This window comes from Podarcis muralis, chromosome 1 (genome assembly GCF_964188315.1).
Source record: "Podarcis muralis chromosome 1, rPodMur119.hap1.1, whole genome shotgun sequence".
Classification (NCBI taxonomy): domain Eukaryota; kingdom Metazoa; phylum Chordata; class Lepidosauria; order Squamata; family Lacertidae; genus Podarcis; species Podarcis muralis.
The window spans coordinates 68,085,541-68,111,607 of NC_135655.1; the positions used below are offsets into that span (position 1 = coordinate 68,085,541).

Sequence of the window (26,067 nt, forward strand, 5' to 3'; positions counted from 1 at the left end):
CTTCTAATCTCCCCTCAAAAATATTTTTGATGTTTTGCACATCATTTGGATGACATGCATCAAATGTGTAAAAGAGGGACCTTCTGCTAATATGCAGTACTGAATCAACAAGCGTAATGATTTTCAAGCCTGCTTCTTTAGGATTTATGTTATCAACTGCCCCTTTTAAAAAAAAATAGCAACACAAAACAGATCATCATGTTCTCTTGAGATGTGTTGAAAACTTTAAAGCCAATGTATATCTGGCACGTTCAGTTTTACTTTTATCATTGTCTTTTAAACCTAGGACACAGTATTCTACTCTTTGGATAAAAACATCCGCTGCTTTTCCTTTCAACATCCTAGGAAAATGTTGTCAGCAGTGAACTGTGCAGTTATTTGTCATGCATTCTGACACCATTACACATTTGTGCTGAGGGCTAGTTTCCTGATTTAAGATAAACAGCCCACGTGTGTGAGTTCTAGTGATCAGTCTAATGGAAGGCATACAGTATAGGTCAAAGAGATCTTGATTTTGCTCCACCTTGCATGCAGTTGTGTGTCTTTAAAGTGTTGTCAGGTACAGAACAACGGTAATTGTTCACTATAAGAAACTAATGCTGTGAGAGCCTGGACACTAGTCTCTTTTTCAGCTGCTGGCTGCTGCTTATTTGAAAGTTCGTTTAGTCAGCAACATCTAAGGGTTTCCTGTTGCCCACAGCATTATGTATTACTACCTAGAAAAAGCCATTATATGTCCTAGTAAAGGTAAAGGGACCCCTGACCATTAGGTCCAGTTGTGACCGACTCTGGGGTTGCGGCGCTCATCTCGCTTTATTGGCCGAGGGAGCCGGCGTATAGCTTCCGGGTCATGTGGCCAGCATGACTAAGCTGCTTCTGGTGAACCAGAGCAGCGCACAGAAACGCCATTTACCTTCCCACCGGAGTGGTACCTATTTATCTACTTTCATTTTGACGTGCTTTCGAACTGCTAGGTTGGCAGGAGCAGGGACCGAGCAACGGGAGCTCACCCCGTCACAGGTATTCGAACTGCCAACCTTCTGCTTGGCAAGCCCTAGGTTCTGTGGTTTAACCCACAGCGCCACCCGCATCCCATTATATGTCCTAGGTAGTATTATAAAAAGGTAAACATTCAGATTGACCCTGCCAGTCCCTACATTCCACAGGAGCAGGCAGAGGATGCCATGGCTGTTTGTGACTCTAGAGGGTGAAGAACAAATGTGCGCTAGAATGGTTGGCCACACCTTGATATTGGGGAGAAATCACTGGATGTACATGGAAGAAGCTCTTATGAAACATGTGCATGCCATAATACCTCAACAACAACAAAATTAAATAAAGATTTTTCAAACAACACACACACACACACCCCTTGCACAGGAGGCAAAGCAAAGAAAGCCATGGTAAAAAAAAAGGGGGAGTTAACTAATTGCTGTGTAGAATGTAGGGCTTACTTCCAGGTGGCCAAATGCACTGAGCTGTTCATGAGAAATTAAAAAAAAAAGTTTTGTTATCTGGGAAGGCATTTTATACACACACACACACACACACACACACACACACCTATTATTACTTCATATTAGTAGTAGTATTATTGGTATTATTAATCTCACTTGTCCAATATGGCAGCTAGTCCTCAATTGTGTTAAAATGGATTTGAAACATCTGGGTTCTTTATAAAGTTGTTCACAAATGCTAATTCATCAAGAATTGTGTATTAGTTGCTCCTTCAATTAGGTAGGGTCTGCATTAGAACATAGGATTTGAATTATGCAGAGCCTGTGAATAAATTAGGCCTAGAATTTCATGTAAAAATGTCATGTTTATTCCATTGCAATTATCCTATGGTATATTTCTATATTCCAAGTTAAATTTTCAAAATATTTTTTTTGTCACAAACCATTCAGGAGTCCCCTGTTGAAGCAGCAACATGCAACACACCTTCTATCGTTCTTCCAGAAAACATAGTCACACCAGATACAGAAAGAGAAAAAAATCTAGCTTTCAGGTAATACATAAATAAGCACACACAATTTGTTTTCTATTCTGCCATAGGTAAATGAGGAACCTGCACAATCCTCATACGTTGTTAGACTCCAACTCCCTTCAGTGCCGGAAAGCATGGCCAATGATTTTTATGGTGCTACATGCTGAGCTCTGTACATCAGGAATGCCTTCTCTGCATCATTTGCTATAAACTGATTTGGCCTTTCTATATGCTTGGTTTGTTTGTTTGCCTCTTGCCTCTATAACTTTGTAGCATTCTAACATATACACAGCTTGTAAGGATAGATCTGAAAGTTCATTCCTCTAGAAAATTATACTGTTGGGTCCAATCTCATGTGGACATTTGTGTAAATCTCTTTTGTAATGAAGTCTAGATTTGAATAATTGGAAACAGAACTGTTGCTCAGGATACATGTAACAAGCAAAGCTTTTTAAAAAAAAACACCACCAGAGCATGCCGACTTATCCACTTCATGTGGAGCTACTTTGTAGGGTGAGGTGCATGAAACAAAGTACCGTATTTTTCGCCCTATAGGACGCATTTCCCCCCCCCTCCAAAAATGAAGGAGAAATCTGTGTGCGTCCTATGGGGCGAATACAGGATTTCGCTGAAGCTTGGAGAGCGAGAGGGGTCGGTGCGCACCGATCCCTCTCGCTCTCCAGGCTTCAGGAAGCTATCTGCAAGCCTGGGGAGCCCGCGGGAGTTCCCGCAGGGTTCCCTAGGCTGCGGATAGCAGCCTGCTGCCCAGCGTGCGGAGCGCCCTGAAGCAGAGCGCCCCGCGCCCCGGGCAGACATCTGTAGCATGGGGAGCCCTGCGGGAACTCCTGCAGGGCTCCCCACGCTGCGGATAGCAGCCTGCCGCCCGGCGCGCAGAGCGCCCTGAAGCAGAGCACCCCGCACGCCGGGCAGACATCCGCAGCGTGGGGAGCCCTGCGGGAGTTCCTGCAGGGCTCCCTAGGCTGCGGATAGCAGCCTGCTGCACAGAGCGCAGGGCGCGCTGAAGCAGAGCGCCCCACGCTTTGGGCAGACATCGGCCAGCCCCACAAGCTCGGGGGACAGCAGGCAGGCGCAGCGCGGCCATCCCGCTGTTCCCCGACCTGGTTTTGGGGGGAAATAAAGGGAAATTTCCCGCCTTTATTTCCCCCAAAATAGCTAGGTGCATCCTATGGGACAGAGTGTCCTATGGGACAAAAAATACGGTAAATATAGAGGGATTTCAAGAATAACACAATTTAAGTTTTAGAAGACATCTAAAGGCAGCCCTGTTTAGGGAAATTTTTAACATTTGATGTTTTATCGTGTTTTTAATATTCTATTGGGAGTCGCTCAGAGTGGCTGGGGAAACCTAGCCAGATGGGCAGGGTATAAACAATATATTATTATTATTATTATTATTATTATTATTATTATTATTATTTATTATATTGGATTTAAAGTAGGAATACATGGGTGTTCTCATGCATGTGGGTTAAATCCTGCAATCTTTGGTTAGAGGATTGAAACTTACGCAATCTTTGAAATAAATATTTCAGCACTGAAACCTTTTGACGACTACATTGCCCCAAAGGAACAGCTGTCTTACCTGGCTGCATGCCCAGTTTCAATACAGCTACCGCTTCCCTGCTCTTCCCCTTCCCCTTCCCCTTCCCTTTTGTGTTCCTCTTTCTCTTTTTTTCCTCGTTTTGTTTGCTTGCTTGCATAGTTTTGCTTACTTACCTAGATGAAGACAGAAAACGACTGCCAATGAATTGCCAGAGACCAAATTGCTGACAATAAATAAAATAATTTTCTAACACTTGATTTCAAGTCGGGGGGGGGGGAGTTAGGTGTATTAGGACTTACTGCTGTTTAAAGATGATGGGAAATTTCAGTGAACTGCTAATTAAAAGAGAAACAACAAACCAGAACTCTTTTTTTTTTTTGGAGGGGGGGTTGGAATGTGCCCAATTATCATTCTAGTTTGTCTTATCTTGTACATTCGAGTTACATAGAATGATCCTAAATGAGTAATGGGAGGACATATGTTTGACAACTTTGAGAAGTATACTTCAAGCACTATTTTTATTGTAGCAATGTAGCCATTGGGTTAATTCCTGAACATTCAGTGTAGGCTGGCACACCTTCCCCACTCCCAACCATTCTGACCTACTGACAGAGGTAGCTCAGCTCATATAAATGTATCAGCTAGAGGCTAGTCACAAAATCTCAGCTTGGAATGGAGATGTCAACAGTCAGTCCGTGGCTGCAGTATCTGGCTCCCATCTTGTTCTTAGCATGGCATGGGAAACATTTAACACAACAGAAGTTATTCTTACTAATTAAATGTAGCTGAATTTTCTGGAACAATTATGGCAACATCATTTTTGTTCACACAAAATAAAGCTGAGGTGAATTTAATGAAAAAATTGCATATTCAAGATGAGAGAAGATTTCTTGGGGTTTACACGTGATGTGAAAATTGATCCTATTTTGCTGGTTTTTGTCCAGCTCCCATACAGGAAGCACTTCTCTCATAACTCTATGGGAAGTCCCAAAGGAGCTATTTCAGTGCAGAGTAGGATGCTGACTTGGCAAGTGTGCCTTTCCAAATTCACATTTGCTAAAGCCCAAACTAGTTTGTGAATTTAATGTGTTGTGTTTTCATTTTAAATGTGTGTGTATTTAGTTTTAATACTTTTATAAACTGATTTATATAATGCTACTTTAGTTTTAATAAAGCTCATTCCGCCCCCTTTTCTTTCCCCCTCCAGACCTGTTAGTCCTCATCTGCGGCATTCTCACAGAAATGCTAGGACATCAGCTAGCTCACTGACATCTGTGGGTAAGAAACACACACACACACACACACACACACACACACACATGTTGGCAAAACTTTGAGTATTGCTTGATGAAAATGTGGAGTTGCCTATCTGCCCTGTAGAGATTTTAATGACTGTACCATCGTTCAATATGCAACATTGCAATGGTATGAAAACTTGTTTATACGCTTGATTTAAGATACTCAAACTCTGTACAAGATTTGGTGGAGGGGGAGAGGGGAGAAATGCAAAATAAAATAAAATCTTCAGGCTTCTGATGTCCTAGTGAGCACCACATGGATCAGTGCAATCCTGCATTTTATCTATCACGGGTTCAAGGGGTTTAGGGCAAAGCTACTTAGGTCTGATTCAATTGCCAGATGTGGAATTCTGCCTTAGGTCAGCTGCTCACACCCAATATGCACTTCTGTGGTTAGCATGACTCCTTGGCAAAGCTGCTATAGCTGCATATACTGTACCATTTAACACAAAGATTGTCATGTGTGGGGAATATAGTGCACCATTGTGTCACCATTGCAGCAAGTTCAAGTTTCATTAGAGCTCAGCTACATCACAGGGTTTCCATAAATTCAGCATTTTACTCAGTGTGTAATTAGATGGCAGTATGTTGAGTAAAATCTGACCTATATAGCACACCAAGAGATGAAAGACTTCAAATGCTGTTACATGATACAGCTGGGTAATTTGGATACTTTTCCATTTAGATAACAGAGGTAATGTAATTGACTTGGTGAATGACCAGCTGCCAGATGTTAAAATATCTGATGAAGATAAAAAGAAGAATCTCGAATTGTTAGAAGAAGCAAAGAGGGTGAGTGAGAGGTTCCTCACACGAAGAGGAAGGAAATCAAGAAGCAGCCTTTCAGAATCTCCCACAGGTACATGTTTTAAAATCCCATACCTTGAAATTAGGGATGCGGGTGGCGCTGTGGTCTAAACCACTGAGCCTCTTAGGCTTGCCGATTGGAAGGTTGGCAGTTCGAATCCCCACAATGGGGTGAGCTCCCGTTGCTCTGTCCCAGCTCCTGCCAACTTAGCAGTTTGAAAGTGTGCCAATGCAAGTAGATAAATAAGTACTGCTGTGGCGGGAAGGTAAACGGTGTTTCCATGTGCTCTGGTTTCTGTCACAGTGTCCCGTTGCGCTGTCTGTGGACAAACACCGGCTCCCTGAGCCTGAAAGCGAGATGAGCGCCGCAACCCCATAGTCTCCTTTGACTGGACTTAACCATCCAGGGGTCCTTTACCTTTACCTTACCTTTATCTTGAAATTATGCAAATGGAACCCAGTGTTAGCCTGTGTGCAATGTGTGTTTTACCATATCAAATTCGCAAAGGTCATTTTAATGTAAGAGGCCTGTGGCACCGTAAAGGCAAATATATATTGTAGCATATAAGGTGCCGAAAGCTTTTTGCCCACTTATTCTTGACATCATTCATAGATTTTAAAGATGCACATGTCTTTCAGCTTTTCCTCATGTTAGCTGTACTTGGACATTCTTCACTCCCATGTCATGGAGTCATGCAAAGTAGCCCAACCCCAACATGCTTCTCTCAGTGTCTGTACATATAGCATTCTCCTGTGACATCACTCAGCAAAGGCATGGTGCCCTGCTCATTATCTGCTGCAGATTTAATTGTCTTCTTACTTAAAACCGGAAAATGAGAACTAACCACTCAGAATAACTATTTATTGTTGTGTATAACTTTAATGCAGCTATATCCCCAGCGCTTAGCCCTAATGTTTCACCTGCTGCCTCTCGGAGCAATTCTTTCACTCTTCCAAGTCCAACAGGTAAAATTAATGTTGCATGTTCAAATTATATACATATTAGTTGAGCAGCCATAGATGTTTGGTCATTATAAGATCTCGTAACATTCCCCGCCCCCCGCCCCCCCCCCCCGAAATGGTAAGCTAGAAATCTTGCTGGGCAAATGAATAGGGAATGTTTTACAGCAAAATGTGATGTAAATATGAGAAGAAGCTTGATGAGATCTAAGCTGTATCTAGTCCAGCACCCAGCAGTGTTCAGACAGATGTTTCTAGGAATCCAGAAAGCAGGGTGTGAAGAGCCCTTTGTCAGCCACCAACCCACTCACCCACCCACCCACCCACCAAGAGAGTCTTTCTCTTTGCCCTGCAGGTGCAAACCTGACAGGTTTTAGAGCTGGCCATATGGCCCCATGGCACCTCCCACTTCTAAGGTGGTATTGTTCTGTTAAAAGATTTTTGGCTGTCCTTTAAGACAATGTCCACTCTATCCTATATGAAACAGTTAGATTTTACCTGCCTTATGATAAGTCAGCAGGGTAGAGGCAGTATGAGCTCTCATGGAAGGAAATTCCATGGCAAGGTGGACAATGTGCTGGCAGCTGTATGACCTGTTGACTCATCCACACCCTCTAGGCTTATTAAACCTAGCAGAGGTTTTATTTGTATTTTTAATGTACAGTGGTACCTCGCAAGACGAATGCCTCGCAAGACAAAAAACTCGCTAGACGAAAGGGTTTTTTGTTTTTTGAGCTGCTTCGCAAGACGATTTTCCCTATGGGCTTGCTTCGCAAGACGGAAACGTCTTGCAAGTTTGTTTCCTTTTTCTTAATACCGTTAATACAGTTGCGACTTGACTTCGAGGAGCAACTCATAGAACGCGGTGTGGTAGCCTTTTTTGAGGTTTTTAAAGACTTTGGTGATTTTTGAAGCTTTTCCAAAACTTTCCTGACACCGTGCTTCGCAAGACGAAAAAAATCGCAAGACGACAAAACTCGCGGAACGAATTAATTTCGTCTCGCGAGGCACCACTGTATATTTTTTGTAAACCGCTTATAGGGTTTAATGATTAAATGGTATATAAATCCTGTTAGGCTGCCATGGGTAAGTCTTCTCATAAGAAGGAATCCCCAGCAGAACCTGATTAGACATTTTTGAAGTACTGGAGAGGCTCATATGGGCTGACACGTTCTATGAAGCAGTAGTGATTATAGCAGAAGTCCTATAAGCTAGGGGTTTGTTGAATTGTTCAGGACTTTTGTTAACAGGAATAGCACTCTTTTCTGCCTGTAGTAGCCATATGGCCACTGAGTTTAGAGCTAACTATGACATGTTACAGTATGTGGTGGAAGTTTCATCACCTGTTTTTCATATTGTAGGTTCTGATATATGCGCATCTGCTTTGGGTTCAGTGCCTCCACTGCAGGTAAGAATGCTCTAATGCTGACTATTGTTGACCACTGTATACAATCAATCAGGATAACAACATATTACCTTGGCTAGAAAATGTGTTTGTGTGTGTGTGTGTGTGTGTGTGTGTGTGTGTGTGTGTGTGTGTTGGGGGGCTTTATCAATGGGGAAACATGTGCTTAACCGGTACTGCATCCCCATATTGTCTCCTAAAAATCATCTCATTACTTTTGGGCCTGAATCTTCCACTGGCTCAGTGTAAATGTTTCTTGAATAAGGACTTTTATATGTGCAATTCTGACTTGTAACAGCTTCTGCTGCTTCTGCTGTTGTGAGCTTAGCATGTCATCTGAGCCAAACTGCAAACATAAGACCAAAACTTGGTTGCAGCTAATGGTTTGTCTGGAGTGAGCCAAACAATAAGCTCAGGATTGAACAACATGCTATTCCAAACTATGGCTTAGCTCAGAGCAGAGAGGCAGCAGGAGAACAAAAGAAAGGAGTGCAGGGGCCACAGTCTCTCCAGGAACCTGCATAGTTGCGCATTTGCACTAATCTATAGTTTGGCCTAGTGTTATGTGTAAACAAACTCATTATACTATTTCTTTGATTATTTTTAATTTTTAGAATGCCACAAAAGGATTAACTGATCGAAATGAGAATGATCAAAGAAAACTTTCTCAGGAAAAACCAGTTACACACACAACTGCTTTGGAAAATCCAAAGAAGTTGATGGAACAAAAGGAGAACTTTGATCCACATAAGCCTATGGATAATCTACCCAGATCCTGTACTTCAGATTATGACACTGGCAGAGTATCTTTAAATACCAGCCCAAGCACCTGTGAAAACAAACTTCAGAAACTAATCCCTAAAAAACCAAAAGAAAATGATTCTCCTTTCCAAGGCCATTTACAAGGACCAGGGATATTTACCATGGACCCAAAGTTAAAGGGATCAGTAGCACCATTACCGAAGGATTCAAAAGTTTCTTGTAAAACAGAACTTAATACACCTGGTTCCCGTCCTCCTCTATTACGAGCTGTGTCCTGGGATCACGCAGAACCTGGTAATATAGAAAAGGTACCTTTTAAATGTCCATCTGAAGATGATAGACACTTTGCCATTAACAATAAACCCAACAACATATCGACTAAACAGTCAGCCTTCAAAGACCTCCAAATACAAGTTCAACCAGTAAGGATGCAGAAATTGACAAAGCTCAGAGAGGTGAGTTGATATAAATTAGCAGGATTTTATTTTAGTCTTTTGTTGTTGTTCCAAAACTGTGTGATATAACAGGATTGGGCTTTGATAAAATAAGAGTAGAACCTTGCATTTTGAAGTATTGGGAAATGAAGAATTGTTTTCTAATTCATTACACCAAGGGCCACATTTCCAAGGTAGAATAAGGTGAGTCAGGGCTTATCTTATTGCTGTGCTTCTAGTTAAGCAAAAGTTGAGGTCTTTAGGAAAGAGTCAGCAGCAGAAAGTGAGCATCTCTATCTCAGTGTTTCCCAACCGGTGTTCCGCGGCACAGTAGTGTGCCGCGAGACCTTGCCTGGTGTGCCATGGGAGGGAGGCGGGCGAGTCGGGCGGCGAGAGGCGGGGCGGCGGCGGCGAGGATCCGCGTCGAGCCGGGGGCGGCTCCGCGGTGGTGGTGCCAAGGTTTCTCTCTCCATTCTCCCCTCACACACACACACAGGAAATAACACAGGATCAGCTGACAGGATCCGGCCAATGGGGCGGCGGCGGGGCAGCGCGCGCAAAAGGGAGGAGCGCGAGACAGCGGACGAGGAGGAGGCCGGCATGTCCGGGCAGCAGCAGCAACAGCAGCAGCAGCAACTCCCGGCGACGGCTCCTCAAGCCCCGGGCAACCCTACTCCCTCACCGGCCTCGGCCGCCCTCCTGCTCCACCCGCCGCCTCCCCCGCCACCGCCGGCCACCTCGGCCCCGCCGCCGCCCCCTCCTCCGCCCGCTATCGCCGCCACCACCACAACAGCCGCCGCCGCCTCAGCTGGGCCCATGCCTGCCGGGAGCGGTGGCGGCAGCATCAGCAGCAGCGCCCCGGCACCCTTCCCTCACGGCGGCGACCCGGCCCTGCAGTGGCGTAGCGTGGGGGGTGCAGGGGGGGGGGCCGGCCGCACCGGGCGCAACATCTGCGGTGGGCGCACTCGCAGCTCTCTGCCCCTCCCGAGGTTTCTGGGTTAGCGGAGTCTGTAACCTGAAGCGTATGTAACCCGAGGTACCACTGTACTTCCAAGTCAGCGTGCAAGGGATTGCAGGACCGGCGGACTTGGCGGTGGGGGTGGTTGCTGGAGCCTTGTCTGTCCTTTCAGCCCCGCACCCACCGCAGACCCCTTCCTATGCCACTGGTAGCTAGGCGAGGCGGGGGGCACTTGGCGCCACACCTCGGCGCCTGCAGCGTGCCTGAGCCATGCGTCTGCGGGCGAACTGCCCGCAAGCTCCGCTCTGGCCTCTGCCCACCGCCTCAGCCTCCCTACAGCTGAGGGGGAGGCTGCAGCGAGGCTCCACGCAGCGCGCCCTGCCATGGCTCGCCCCCATGGCACTCGCCCCTGGCTGCAGGACGCGCGCGCCGCCCCGGGCCCCTGAGCGGCTAGCTGCGCCGCTGCGCTGAGCACAAGGAATACGTCCTCTCCGAGTTTGGCGTCCTCTTCGTGGGCAGCGCGAACCGCATCTCCAGCTTCGTGTGGAACTTTGGCCAGGTAGGGGGAAGCCTTTGGGCGGGGGGGGGGGTGGAGACCGGGGTGGGGAGGGGTTAGGAGAGACGCTACCGGCGCCGTCCAGAAATGCCCAGAGCAACTGGAGCTCAGCTACGCGCACACATGCGCCCTCCAAATCCCGTTTCCCACCCCTTTCTCAAAAGAAGAGAGAAAAAATGGGTCCTGGGTGTGAAACCAAAGGACCTTTCCAGCTCCTCCTCAATTCCAGGTGTGGATGGCAATGCCTCGTGTCTCCTCCCCCGCGACCAGAGCACACTTCCTAGGCTGGTTGGACGGTCCCTGGGGGTCTTCGGGTTGCCATATTTTGAAGAGCAAAAAACAGGACACATTTGTCGACTTCTGCTTTTAGCTATGGATCAGTGGCCTAGCGTGGGGGGTGCAGGGGGGGCCGGCCACACCGGGCGCAACATCTGGGGGTTAGTGTTAGGGGGCGCAAATCCACGGGTTAGGGGGCGCAAATTACTTGCATTGCCCCGGGTGCTGACAACCCACGCTACGCCACTGCGGCCCTGAACGAGCAGGAGAAGGAGCTCAAGTGACGCTGCGCGCTGACGTCACGGGGCTGTAATGGTGGTGTGCCTCGAGATTTTTTTCATCAAACAAGTGTGCCTTTGCCCAAAAAAGGTTGGGAAACACTGCTCTATCTCTTGATCATAAGAAACACCTACCACACACAATCTCTTGTCTCAAAAACTTTAACATTACTTCCTTTTCATTAAGCTTATCTACTGGATTGTGAGAGCTAGGCACTTTTTTTTTTAATGGGGAAGAAGCACAGAGATCTTTTGAACATTGTCACCACAGTTCATGGACCTCCTTTTAGGCACATATAAAAAGTATACAGGACACTGTGACTGAATATTTTGATTATCAGTTGGATTGAGGGGGTGCTGTTTCTCTGGATTTATTTTTAAATTTTGGTAAATTCATTTATTAAAATGTGTTCCAACTCTACACCAGAATTACATATCTAAATTGACACATTCTTTTTCCTGTATAATTAGTTTTTCAACTGTGCAGCTTTGATGTTAAATTAGAAAGCAGCCTTTTGCCTTTTAGTGAAACAAAAGCTTACCGCTTAAAGGTGATTGTAAAATACGGTGCAGAGGTACTTCGGTCTCTAATAAAGTATGCAATATGTAAACAGGAAGAAGCTGATGAACTGTCCTGTCATCTTTCAAAGTAGTATTTAGGAATTAAATAAGCTACTTTTGGTCTTTTAGGAGATTTCTTCACATCCAGAAAAAACCTTTCCTTCCTGAAGCTATATCAACAAATCATCTTAAACATTGCTTCAAGTGTTTCTGCTGTTCATGTGGTTCCTTTTCTTTTGTGTCTTGTTTCTTGCTGCTTTCAACACTTCTTTCCCAGGACATCACATCACATTGTTATCTGCAGGCCTCAAGACAACTGGTTACTTCTGTGTAGCTCAAATGGTCTACACGCATAAAGGGGAAAAGAAATTCAGGCAGAACTGTGACGAGAGAGCTAAAAGTCCATTTGGGGGCCTATGCTCTGGCAGCAAAGAAGCAATAGTTTTCCTGACTCTGATACAATGTTGGCAGTTTATTAACTGGATCAAATGAAATAGAGTAGAGAAGAAGAGAAGTCTGTTTCCAGCAAGAAACTCTCTCATAGGATTCAGAAATATATTTTTAAAAGTTTTATTTTCATAAAATGTGTTTATTTTCACCAGGAGATAAGATATAGTTTATATAAGCACAAGTAATTATACAGTATTCAGTATTCCTTGGCATACACCAGATTCTACAGCAGTGCATCACAAAAGTCTTCAAATTCTCAATGAGCGTAGATTCTTGGTTTTCTCAAATCTTGCCAAGCACTTTTTGGAGCCACTCATCTGTTGTTGAGTAATTGATGATAATAAAATGGAAGTCGTGTTGGGTGGAATCTATACACATATAAAAACCGTCCTGAAAATGCTTTTTTTAAAAAGCGTTGTTAAAAAATACATTAAATTTTCCATAAGACTCGCCATCTCCATCTAGTGTCACATTTTATATTGCACTTAAAACACACTTTAAAGACGTTTTGTTTGCAGCTGTATAGCGGAGTCCTTGGTCAGCATTTCATCTACCTAGAGTTTAACCTCTAATGGATAGGATTTCACTCCTCTAAAGGGATAGGTTTCAGTTTTGTCCAGGCAGGTAGGTTTTTTTTTTCATGAGCCAAGGATGGTAAACTTGCTGTAACTCCCTCTGGACGTGGGGGAAAAGCTTGGCTACAGTGATCGGCACTCCTGGTAACTTCCAGCCTAGATTACAGTAATATGTTGCATGTGGAACTGCCTCTAAAGTTAGTTTAGAACATGGCCACTAGGCTGCTGTCTAGGACCATGAATAAATTTCACCAGTTCAGAGTGCTCACTTTTAAGGCTCTGTGCTGCTTAGGACCAGAGCATCTGGAGGACTGTATCCTCCCAACATAAGCCTGCCCATACACTCAGGCCATCTTCTCCAAGTGCCCTCACTATTTGAGGTGAGGTGGGTAGTGATTGAATGAAAAGCTCTTTTGGTTGTGGTACCCTTTTATCAGGTGTGCTTGCCTGGTATAGTGGTACCTTGGTTTAAGAACAGCTTAGTTTATGAACAACTTGGATTAAGAACGCTGCAAACCCGGAAGTAGGTGTTTTGGTTTGTGAACTTTGCCTTGGAAGCTGAACATGTTCCGCTTCCTGTTGAGTGTGTTCTATTTGTCAGTTGAGTCCCCCACTGCTATGGGAAAGCACACCTTGGTTTAAGAACGCTTTGGTTTCAGAATGGATTTCTGGAACGGATTAAGTTAGTAAACCAAGGTACCACTGTATTGGGTTGGATCGCTATACTTAGTCATACTTATGATAGATCCATTAAGATCAATGGGACTAAAGTTAACTTAAATCCCATTTGAGTAATTACTCTAAGCATGACTAAGTCTAAATGCATTGTTTCTAGATTTGGTGACTGGAAATTTGTTATGCTAAAGGATGCAATGTAAATTTATTGGTGACGTTGCAAAACCCAACGACTTGATTACTACCATCTTTGCCAATGTACTATATAATTATATCACTGAGCTTGTTATTTCTTGTGAAGAATTAATGCAGTTCTTTCCTACCTAATCAGGAGCACATATTGATGCGGAATCAAAATTTAATTGGACTTAAGCTCCCTGACCTAAGTGAAGCTGCTGAACAGGAGAGAGGTGAAATATGATAAAATTTGATGGGAAATGTACTTGTGGTTAGGAGGGAGGAGGCCACAACAGTGGGGTTTTTTTTAACAGACTGAGGCCTCTTGCTAGAATACACCACTGAAGACCACGCCATATGTGACTTCTTGTGTGGGGATGGGAGCGAAAAGAGCACATTGTTGCATGTGGAAATTATTGCATCCTTCACAATGGATCCTGTTTAGTACAATGTGCTTGTAATCTTGGCCTTTTTGAAGTCAGGAAAACTATTGTCAACAGACACTGGCAATATTAGTTGTATCCCAGTTGCCACTTTCCAGACAGAGGAAAGTTGGTTCCACTTAATTATTGATAAGACAGTATTGAAATGCTAGGTGACAAGCACATTGAATAGCTGAATTTTACCTTCAGTTAGTAGTGCCTTTGCTGAATTTTCTGATAGCTCTATTCCCATACTGGTTTCTTATGGCAGAATGTGGAATATACCTTTTCTTCATCCCCTTCAAACATTAGGCCAGGGGCAGATCTTGGGGTCTCAGATTTCAATGACGCCCTGTGCAATGCCAAAATTTGGCACCCCCTCACTCCGTTGTAAATCATAGTTGCTATGCCCCCTGTGGCATCCCTGAGGCTCCATGCCCAATTCAACCAAAACAGTCGTGCTCCCCTAAATCCACCTCTGATTAGGCCCATCAGAGTACGAAGTTTAGTAATGTGTTAAACTACTTTAGCTCACAATGCATTACTGAAGCAATAGAATAGTAGTAGCAATAGTAGAGAAGTAGTGGTGTTGGCAATCATGATAATGTTAATAATTTTTTTAAAGTTCTGAACTCTTCTTCAGGGTCTTCACCAGTACCTTTCTCATCAGAGGAGGAAGAGGCGAAAAGTAGATGTGAGGTGATGCCCAACATTCCTGACACGCTTTTACGAAAACTCCGTGTGCACACCTCTCTTCCAGGAAGGTAAACCACTCTGTGCTGACTGTCACCCAAATGCTTTGTGGAAGAGATACTTAAGTGCATTAGATTCAAAAAGGCAATGTGTAGGTGTTCTCCCTCCTTTTATGCCTACTACATGGTGTAGTAGTTAGTGCTGGACTACAGTGGTGGATATTCAAGTCCCAAGTAAGCTCTGAAACTCCAGTTGCGCTCTCCCAGCCTGACCTACTTCACAGGGTTGTTGTAATGATAAAATGTGGGGAAAGTTACATATCCCACCCTGAGTTCATCTAAGGAAAGTGGGATAGAGATCTAACAAATAAGAAAACTATGCATTTGAATTAGTATTATCTAAATTGTAATGCAAAGTTGTAATCAGAAACTAACTAAAGCTATACTTTACTTAGGATAGGTTATTTAGGATACCTTCTGTTGGGAATGAGTTGGTGTGCTTTTAAAAGTTTTGTAGCAAGGAAAATTTCCGTTAAGCAGAAATTATACTTGGTCAAGTAGCTCAAAATATAAATGACCTTGCATTATGACTGTATGCTTAATGAGTCTTTCTGGCCAAATTAAGGAAATTATATTTCCTCTTCACTTCAGTCTTTGTAAGAAACAAGACCACAGTATATTAGGCCTGCCAACTTCTTCAGAATTGTGTTATCTTTTACACCAATACAGGAAGTGAAGCAGCCTTTGTGGTGTTTATATAGCACAATGCTGTGACAATAAATTAACATTATAAAAACATTACCTTGGATCTTGAGAGTCTAATAATTTTGCATTTGCCAAGGAACATACAGCACACTTAGGACCAAAGTAGACCTGCATTTAATACATGGTAAGCAGCTGCATATCTTGTTTTTCCTTATCTAAGTACAGTAGTAGGGAAGCCTGATGCTCACTGTGAAGTGAGGCTTATTCCCCTGCCATTCTTATCTCACCGGGGAAGTAATCACCCAATGCCCCAGGGCTAGGGCCGTAGTAAAATCCACCATATGCACCAGTGGTGCCTCTATGATTCCTAATGACATTTTTTCTGCGCTGGCAAACTTTATAACTTAGTTTCCCATCTCATTGCAGCTCTCCTCCGCTTACTGAGAGAGAGGTTGAGGTAAGTCTCCTTTTGTTTTTGTTTTTTACTGTAAAATGCTTGAAGGCTCTTTGTCATCATATTTTGTGTGCAACATACTACCAAGCAACATTTTGTAGATAACTTTTCCATGGCTCCCCTCAAGACATTCTTTGAAGAAAATCTAATCCAAACTGGAGTCAGAAGGGTCATTATTTTTAACTCAAACATAAAAATTCCATTTTAAAAAATCAGCAAAATGGACAAAACTAAAATAAGGAGCAGAGCCAGCAGTCTTCATCAAAGCTATCCCAATCAGGGGATAAGACAGCCTTCACTAAATATCAGAAATCACTATAGGGGGGTCTGGTGAACCTCTGGCAGTAGCTGGGCCTCTTCGAAAGACCTTGGAGGGCAGGCCGAATCATGGATCATAATCTCATGAACTGTTGATGGTTACCACTATTTATTCATTTGAAACATTTCTGTACCACTTAATTATTCATATTTCTAAGTGGTATCTATAAAAAAGATCCATAGAAAATAAGACAATAAAACAATAACAATTTATCATAAAGCCAAACTGGTATTCACTGGTATTCACTGCTGTTCTTCCTACCATGTTGTCATAGAAATGGTGTCTGGATAAGACAGAGAGCAATTTTTAAAAGCTATAGGAAGTAGCAAGGAATGTTAATGTTGTTCTTGGAGTGCCATTCTTCTCCATTTGCTTTGCTGTTCTAGGTTCTTGGCATCCATAGAGGAGCCCCATATAAATTATGTTATGTTATGTAAAAGGTTTTATGTCAGTGTTGATAATTTTACTGTCTGCTGTTCTAACGCCTGTTTTTATTAATTTATAATGAATATTTCCTACTATCAAATAAACTGCTTATAGATATATTTTTTATTTAAGTGATAGCTAAATCTTGCTAAATAAATAATGAATAAAGCTTTAGAAGTTGTGCTCAGGAGTAAAAGGACTGAACTGATATGTTACTACTGCAAGCACTAATTTCACATTGGTCAGTGTAATGCCTGTGGTCTCAGTACAGCCTTGGACTGTGTGAAATGAAGGTGCTTGCCTGCGGAGTAACTTCAGCCTAGTCTTCCAAGCTGGAGAATATGAATCGAGGTGGATTTGACACTTCTCTTTGTGGAAATTAATTCCTACTAGTGCATGGAATGGTCCCCCTCGGGAGGTTTTGGACTTTCCTTCCTTGGAGGTTTTTAAGCAGAGGTTGGATCGCCGTCTGTCATGGATGCTTTAGCTGAGATTCCTGCATTGCAGGGGGCTGGACTAGAAGACCCTTCAGGTGCCTTCCAACCCTACAATTCTATGATTCTATGAGTCAACTTTATGCAAAAACAATTTCCCCCTTTTATACATGGATATGACTGGTAAACAGAATTCAACGAGGCCTTTCTTTTCCCTCCCTCAACAGAATGTGTTTGTACAACTTTCATTGGCTTTCAGAAATGATAGTTATACATTGGAATCAAGAATTAACCAGGCTGAGAGGGAGAGGAATCTTGCTGAGGAGAACACAGAGAAGGAACTGGATCATTTTAAAGTTGCTATTACGGTAAGAGGACCATGGTGAACATTCACTGCAGTTTACGCTTGTTAGAATTCAGTGAATTTTGGTAGGTATTTTGAAGGCTGCTGCCAAATATGTCCCCTAATCCTATGTTATCATTAACTGTTCAGTACTCATATTGATGATCAGCCAACTTAAATCTCTAAAATGGCCATATTTCAATTCTGTGCCATAATCTAGAATTTCTTGTTCTGCAGTAGGTTGATTTTTGCAGTAGGTGGAACTGAATGTTGCAAAAATAATGTACTCTTGGAACTGCAGCTATACCTTGGTTATCAAACAGCTTAGTTGTCGACAAATTGGCTCCCGAACACTGCAAACCTGGAAGTAAGTGTTCTGGTTTGCGAACGTTTTTTGGAAACCGAATTTCCGACGCGGCTTCTGCTTGTGTGCAGGAAGCTCCTGCAGCCAACCGAAAGCCGCACCATGGTTTTTGAATGGTTTCGGGAGTTGAACAGACTCTCAGAATGGATTAAGTTCGAGAACCAAGGTACCACTGTGCTTTTTTAACAAAACAAAAGAAGCATATTGTTTATGAGTGGTGTAATAGGTGTAAAATACCAGACATCACAGGGGGGGGCTACCTTGTGGCCCTCCATAAGTTGTTGGACTCCAACTCCCATCAGCCCCAGCCATCAGTAGCAGTCCAACAGTTTCTGGAGGGTCACAGGTTATCTGCCTGCTTCACAGTAAGTCAGTTAGAAGCATACACTGTTGCGAATTCTTTGCGGCGCTTTAGCACAAGTGCTCAGAGTTCCAGGTTCTTCAGTGCAGTATTATTTATTGTGAGCTATATATACAAATATCTACAGAAGCAGTTCATACAGTCAGACAGAGTACCTGGCTGCACCTTAAGGCAAATAGGGAGACTCTTTCTCTCTGACCACACTCCTCTACACCACCACCTTACTGCTGGACAGGTTTCCCTTTTAAACCGATGACAGCCAATCAACTGTCAGCACACTACTGCTGAGTCATTCTGACCCAGCACCTCCATAGAAAGTATTGCAGGCTGATTGCATCAGCTAGCAAACTCAAGCCTGCAGACTTACTATCTTACACAGCATTCTGTGATCCCAACATACACTTCTAAGTCAGATTGTTCTACAGAGTTCAGACTCAAGGTCCCTATGTCATGGAGCTCAGATCTCTTCTTCAGTCTCCTTTTCTGTACTCGCCATTCCTTCTACTTTGAGTTTCAGTGCTGTTTGAGAGGGAAAAGCAGTGTATGTGCTAGATGAAAGCAGCAGAATTCTGCTACATAGTTTACCATTTATTGCAGAGAGGTTTGGCATCATGATTGCATATGTTGTTTATGCATCAATCCTGCAGTATTTCCTGGAGTTCCCATCCTAAACATGGAGGAGGTAGTTGCTGTTCTTTACTATTTATGTTCCTGGGCAGGGAACTGCTGAATGCTTGACATCATACATTGAAGAATGTGTAATCTCATGCCTAAAAAATGCCCTAAGTAAATGCACCTAAAGATAGAGGAAGCAAGGAGCGAGGAATTTCTGCAGGAAGTCCATAAATCTCTTTATAATCGTTTATGTATACATCTTTTATACTGGTATCTTTCAGAGGAAGAGTGGGCAAAGCAGTTCTTATTTGTTCATGCATTTCTTTCTCAGGTAAAAACTGATTCAAACATGAAATATTTGCAGCCCAATCCAAGCATGTTTGCTTGGGAGTAGAACCCATTGGGCTTGGTGTGTCTGGGATTGCAGACTTAGCTACAATGGAAGCTGCACTCCTGCGCATGCTTGCCTATGGGTAAGCTCCACTGGACATTGTAGGGCTGAAATGTGGATAGATAAGTATGCAATTGTGCTGCAAAATAGATGTAGTAGAGACTGATGTCATGGTGCAATGCTAATTCACACATTTTCACAATATGGGAATTACTCTTGTCGGGAATTACATGAAAGAGGTTGCTTTTCTAAAACAATTTGCATCAAAGTGCAATGTCATCTAAGAAGTATGCTTCCTTTCTGGTACTGGACTTTTCACCCACACTGACTTCTTTCCTCCCATTCAGCCTGAAAATTGTTTGGCTTCTGTGTTTGATTTCTCATTTAAATGGGAAATCTGATGTGTAAATCTCGTGTTTATCAATCAAGGGCTATGTTTCTTGGATGTATATCTGAAGCTGACTCATGTTCAGGAGCGCAGCACTTTTAGAGTTGGATGTACTATACTGAAACTACGGTTGTCATACATCCGGAATTTCCTGGACATAGCCGGTATTCAGCCCTTGTAAACAGCGTCCTGGCGGAAATTGCTGAAATGTCCGGACATATGGCAGCCCATGTCGGTAGTTTAGATGTTGGCAAATTTTATTAAAAAAATAGCTCCACAACTCATTTTTTATTTTTGAGATTTTGCAAAAACAACATCTTTGGGCAAAACTAAAAACGCTCATCAACAACTTTTGCGTCCAGATTTTCACTTTTTAAAATGTGGCAACCCTATTGAAACTCACGCAGCAGGATTCACTTTCCGTATCTCCAATTTCCAATAGTAGAAAATTGCTGTTCTACTTGTTGAGCTGCTTCTTCCATGAGGTGAGGAACACTGCCACTGCCCTATTTGTTTTGTGATGAAAATACTCTTATCAATGGAAAAATGTAGAAAGAGCCCACTGCTGGACCTAACCAAGTATCAAACTTTGAAAAAGGAGAGGTTGGAGGTGATTACAATGTAGCAGAAGCCCTTCTTACTTTCTAATTTGCTTATCACAGTCATTATTCTACCTCTGGTTAACCAGATAAACCAAACTGTAGGCTGGTATGCACATGATTTTGATGGACTGCATCTCAAATGCAAAATCAGTCATAAGACTCGCCAAGAAGGGTAGCACAATGAAGAAACTGAAGATGAACTAATTGAGGATTGTAATGTTTACAAGATTTTCCACTGGAATTTTAAAGCCCCATTGAAGGATTATCTGTGCTTTTAAATAAAAATAAAAATGAACAAATCTTTGCTTGCAGTCAACTTTTCATTACTCTTCATTATTTAGAGAGCTGTAAGATTAACAAAGCACAAATAGTATCTTGCCTTAGCCAACAAACAATTTGTAGATCATAATAAACTTTTTTATCTTACAAGGGCAAAAACCCACTCTTTAAAGCTGAAACACAACAAATGGCATTCAGGTTTTCAGTGGATTGTCCTTTGCTCCGATTCAGCTTTAAAGAGTGGGTTTTCATGGGGATAGCTCTGGAGCAAAAAAAGAGAGTGCTTGGACAGAGAGCTTTAAAGGATGGGCTATGCCTGGAAAGGTGAGTGTGGGTAAGCCCTTGTTTCATGATAGCATGAAGTTTGATTCTTTGTAGTCAAGAGGTGTAATGATATCTAGAATATAAGACCTTGATTTGATATCTGTAGTGGAATTTCAAGCCTTGTTTAGGTTATGGAAACTGTAAGTAGCTATACAACAGAGGGACCTTTTTATGTTTGTTGTGCAAGAACTTTATATAGTTTTAATGGACCCAAGGGACAACAAAGGTGGACAACCCTTGAACTGTAAAACCACAATGACTTCATTTGCTATACATGCTCCTTGATTTGATACATTAGTGCATGCTCTCGCTTCAGTCTTCAGCTTCCTTGTGGCATCATTCTGAGCACAGAGACATGTACCAGAGATTGTTGGAGGACATGGCAGTGCTGCATCGTCTGGCCTCTAGATTATCTAGTCGAGCGGAAATGGTTGGAGCTGTTCGCCAGGTAAGACTCTTGGAATCAAATACCCTGCATTGGCTCAGACTTCACTACTTGAAAAAATAAGGTTTTGTAGGAAGCGTTGGCTATAGTCAGGAGAGACAAACAAGGTCCTAAAGCAGAGTTAGAAATCTCATACCCTAAGGCTGAATGTGGCCCTCCGGGCACGCGTCTCTGGCCCTTGGGACTCTCCCTGGGCCACACATCCTCTTCTTGTGGAACAGCCTTCACTGACCCTGCTCCACACCTGCTTGAGGCGCTTTTGTCTGGCTGGAATGGGTTATCAAACTGTGACCATGCCTCTTGCTTGCCTGGACAGAGGATAGAGAGAGGTCCATTGAAGTCTGACCAACTGCAACTCCCTAAGGTTTCAGGTAGATATTTTGTGAGACTTTCTAAAGTTCCTTTTAATTGCAGATGCCAAAGACTGAACAAAGGACTATCTATGTGCATAGCATATCCTTTACCACTGAGCTGTGGGTCTCTGCCCTCTGGCTCTCTAAAACCATTGTTTCAAAAGCTAGCTGAAGATCAGGAATTGGAGCTGAAGTGTAGGTGGCAAGGCAAGACACAGTGATAACAGCAAGAACCTTTATGGAACTCACAGAACTGGCCAACAGGGGCAAAGCAACTGCTTATATACATTTCTGAAGGCCTGGGCCACTCCCACTCCCAGTGTGATTGGCTGTCTAAACTTCCAAGCTGCAAATCATGACTAAGAGTTTAAGGGCCAATGGCAGAGGCCCAAATCTTGAAATGTTCTGTGATTGGATATCATGTATTGAATCAGAACACAGGGGCTCAGAATTCTTAGTCCAGACTCAAGCTCAGGCAAGCATAGACCACTGAATACATAACAGGAGCCACTTAGGAAATTATTGCTAGAGGTGTGTCTGTGCAGTTTCCTCAGGAATTTCCCTTTAAACTGATCTCAAGCCATACTTCCAAATTACTACTTTGGTTCAGGAGTTTGCTCTACCCAGAGCAGCCCAATGAGAGGGAATTAGCAGTCATAGGAAATAATGCCCCAATGAGGTAGGGTATCCTGACATCCTGCAGAGGAGCCCATAGGGCAAGGTAACAAAGTAGGTTGGTTGCTTGCAGCACCAAAAATAGTTCCCTTGAGTTCTATCTTTAGTCACTTCTTCCTACGTAAAGGTAGGACCACACCTCTGCCTTTGTACTGTAGCCAGATAATATGATGGTGTTGTATTGCCGTATTTATTTGAGTCTAATGCATCATTGAATCTAATGTGCACCTCAATTTTCAAAATCTTAAAACCAAAAAAAAATGTTTGCTGGAGAATGTAAATGTGTCATCAAATCTAATGCACACCTTAATTTTTGCAGCATAATTTGGCCAAAAAGGGTGAGCATTAGATTCAGGCATTCTTCTAGCTTGATCCTCTTAGCCACTCACTTATTAGTGGGTGTTAAGATGTATCTGAAGGTTAGTGGTAGGGTCTCTTTATGAGTAAAATCTCAGTCTTGCTAAAAGCTGAGATGATGTCATGCATTTCTTGTTGAAAACATATTTCTGTGCGATGCTTGATCTCCTCCTTTCAGGAGAAGCGCATGTCAAAGGCCACTGAAGTTATGATGCAGTATGTGGAGAACTTGAAGAGAACATATGAAAAAGATCACGCTGAGCTCATGGAGTATAAGAAACTCGCCAATCAAAATTCTAGCAGAAGTTATGGCTCACCTGGTAAAATAGTCTCTTCTTCCCCACCACACAATATTTTAAAGCATGTCTTTATTGCTGTTGAACTCATAGTTGACGACTCTCAAATCTACATAGATATAAAAGCAGATTATCAAGGTATTTTACAGAATATAATTAATTACAGCAGTTGAACAAAGTTGTGTATCTCGATTGTTTTTACGTATTTCCTTTAAATCTGTGCACAATATTCTATTAAAGAACAAAAGTTAGAAAATCTGATAATAGATAGTAATGTACTGAATTGAACATTTCCCAAATTTCTGCACTTGTAACAAAAAGAGACATACGTCCTAGTCTTAGATAATATACTGTTTTGCTTTAAAAGCACATTTGTTCCAATATAAAAAATTTCTTACTATTTTAGTGCTGGCAATGCATGTCTGTTTTCAAACACTAATTCTTATTCTTACTTTTGTTGGCTTTTTTTTTACTATGGTACAGAAGATGGTGTGCCCCGTACATCAAGATCCATGTCTCTTTCTGTTGGAAAGGTACTCTTCCAAGTTTTAAAAAGCTTTAGTTTAATAAGTGTTTTTTAAAAAAAACACCCCAGCGACTTAGATTCTCCATGTACTCCAAACAACTTGCTCATTTTTCTTTCTTTTTTCCAAGCACTTCCAAAATATTTTCCCCCAGCTTGAAACATAACTTTCAGGAAACCAGTTCACAAATAAAAGCTGCTGTTGCAGTAGAAAGTCAACAGGGAGGCAAATAGCAGTAGAAGTCAGGATTTTCTGAGGAGAACTGGCACAAAGCTTGAATCAGAATTGGGACCCGGCATGGCTGCTTTTCTTTCAAAACAAAAGCATGTTGTTGTTGTTGTTGTTGTTGTTGTTGTTGTTGTTGTTGTTGTTGTTGTTGTTGTTGTTTAAAAAAGGATGTGGAGCATAATATGTAGTTTGGCCTTTAGAAATCCATCAAACTAAGGTTACAGTCATAGACACACTTACTGGGGAGCAAGTCCTACTGAATGGAATGTAACTTGCATCTGAGTAAACACACATAGGCTTGTGCCATGCACCACATGCAAACTTTGGTGTTTCAGGCTTCTTAGGATTTAATGCTGCAGGGTTCCTTTTTGTAACTGGCATACAACTGGTATGCAAATGGGCATACTACAAAACTACAGTAACAATTCTTCATTAGTTATCTACATTAGAATAGAATTAGGGTGAAATTCAGTTATATCCACACACTTGCACAGTGGGACTTACAGTTTCTCTCCTTCCCCGCTCCAGCCCCCTGCGTGTCCCAAAATCTGCTCCAGAGGGTATCCCCCAACCCTTCAGAGCAGATCTTTTTGAGCACGTGGGATTTGCAAGGGGAAGGAGGGGAAGGAAAAGCTCAGCTACATAAGTGGCTGCTCGTTCACACTCATTTTTATTTATTTATTTTTAAAAACATTTTATTTTCAAATTTTATAATCACAATATTTTATAAGTTCAATACAGTACTTTTCCAAAGATACAATATAGACTCCCCCCCCCACTGCCTCTCCCCTGGATTTCAGTTTTCTATTTTCTGCCCCCCTGATCTCTTGCAGCTTATTTTATTTCTCCAAACTCTTTGTTTCCCCTCTTATTCATCCTAATTTCCAATTATATGCTTTCATAAATGTTATTTCAAACCTGCTACCATTTTAATATATTTACAGTGGTCTTTTAAATAGTCTATAAACTTCTTCCATTCCTGTTCAAACTTTTTCTCATTGTGATCACTGATCTTCACAGTCATCTTTGCCATTTCGGCATAGTCCATCATCTTAGTTATTCATTCCTCTTTTGTTGGTACCTTCTCTTTTTTCCACTTCTGGGCAAGCAACATTCATGCGGCTGTTGTTGCATACATGAATAGCCCTTTTAAGTCCCTTGGTATTTCATCCCTTGTTAATCCAAGTAAAAAGGCTTCTGGGTTTTTTGACAAAAGTTATCTTAAACATTTTTTTCAATTCATTGTATATCATTTCCCAGAAGTCTTTTACTTTTCTACAGGACCCACACTGTCAGATTTAACCCCTTAGGCTCAAACTATGAATAAAGGTCACTCCTGAAAGAACCCATGGTTTTGTCCTTTTTTTCTCCTTTCCCCTAATCTGCCTGATATGCAGCCTATGAAAGTAGAACTTGGAGTCACTTATGTAATGAAATATTTTTTATTATTATTATAGATGCCTCGAAGACGAGTCAGTGTTGCTGTTGTTTCAAAATTTGAGCTCCCTGGCCAGTCACCTACTGCATCGCCCATACCTTTGATGCCATCCCTGGTAAGGTTTTTCAAATTTCTAACATTCTAGAGAAACCAAAGCTTTAAAGAAAAACCTTTGCACACAGGTGTGACTGTGCCACATTTTATAAATCTGAGGCTATTTGATACAACAGTCATATAAATAAAAAAAATAGATTCGCATCCGAAGTAAACTATGTTGATACACAGACAGAGGTGAGAAATATACCGTTAAACAGAGATGGGGAACCTGCGGCCTTCCAGATGTTGTTGGACTACAACTCCCATCCATCACTATTAACTATCATAGCTGTGGCTGATGGAAGTTGGAGTCCAACAAACATCTGAAGGGTTGTAGGCTTCCTGTCCCTTCTATAGAGGAGGTATTTAGAGATGTTCTGAACAATACTAGGCTTCCTGTACGCAGGAAAACACCTAATTTATGTTTGGGGACCGTTCACATTTTTATGTATGTATGTTGAATACACCTTCATGTAAGAAATACAGTTGTGTTGTTTGCTACTTGATTGAAATTGAATGGACATCTTTATCCACAGTCTGAGTCGTCAAATGGAAGAAGCAATCTGACATCAACTCCCGTCTTATCAGCGCTTATAGAGAAGTGAGTTAACACATATTTACTATATTGAGAATTGTAGAGCAGATAATTCCTGCTGTCATAAAAAGAGCTTTTTTCCTTAAAGAGTTTAAGTTGATGGAATAAGATCAATATTTTGCCAATGAAGGTAGATACAGTACTTTAAATATCTTGCCCATCTGCATTATTTATACCTGTTAAAAAAAGTTAACAGACATTGTCCATGCTATAACCTG

At 42.3% G+C, this 26,067-nt stretch overlaps 1 protein-coding gene across 5 annotated transcripts in view; it reads left to right on the forward strand.

The window, feature by feature from the left end:
* Positions 1–26,067, forward strand: part of IRAG1 (inositol 1,4,5-triphosphate receptor associated 1) — a 94,236-nt gene that overhangs the window by 59,273 nt on the left and 8,896 nt on the right. For 2 of the 5 annotated variants that reach the window (XM_077930429.1, XM_077930431.1), the window contains exons 18-32: positions 1,908–2,008; positions 4,759–4,829; positions 5,535–5,708; positions 6,545–6,622; positions 7,978–8,024; positions 8,636–9,238; positions 13,878–13,956; positions 14,771–14,909; positions 15,969–15,999; positions 17,403–17,543; positions 21,159–21,290; positions 22,851–22,992; positions 23,452–23,501; positions 25,178–25,273; positions 25,791–25,855. In XM_077930429.1, coding sequence (XP_077786555.1) covers positions 1,908–2,008; positions 4,759–4,829; positions 5,535–5,708; positions 6,545–6,622; positions 7,978–8,024; positions 8,636–9,238; positions 13,878–13,956; positions 14,771–14,909; positions 15,969–15,999; positions 17,403–17,543; positions 21,159–21,290; positions 22,851–22,992; positions 23,452–23,501; positions 25,178–25,273; positions 25,791–25,855 — 1,949 coding nt within the window. The remainder of the gene's footprint in view (positions 1–1,907; positions 2,009–4,758; positions 4,830–5,534; positions 5,709–6,544; positions 6,623–7,977; positions 8,025–8,635; positions 9,239–13,877; positions 13,957–14,770; positions 14,910–15,968; positions 16,000–17,402; positions 17,544–21,158; positions 21,291–22,850; positions 22,993–23,451; positions 23,502–25,177; positions 25,274–25,790; positions 25,856–26,067) is intronic. The other 3 variants (XM_077930438.1, XM_077930442.1, XM_077930434.1) reach the window with 2 other exon arrangements.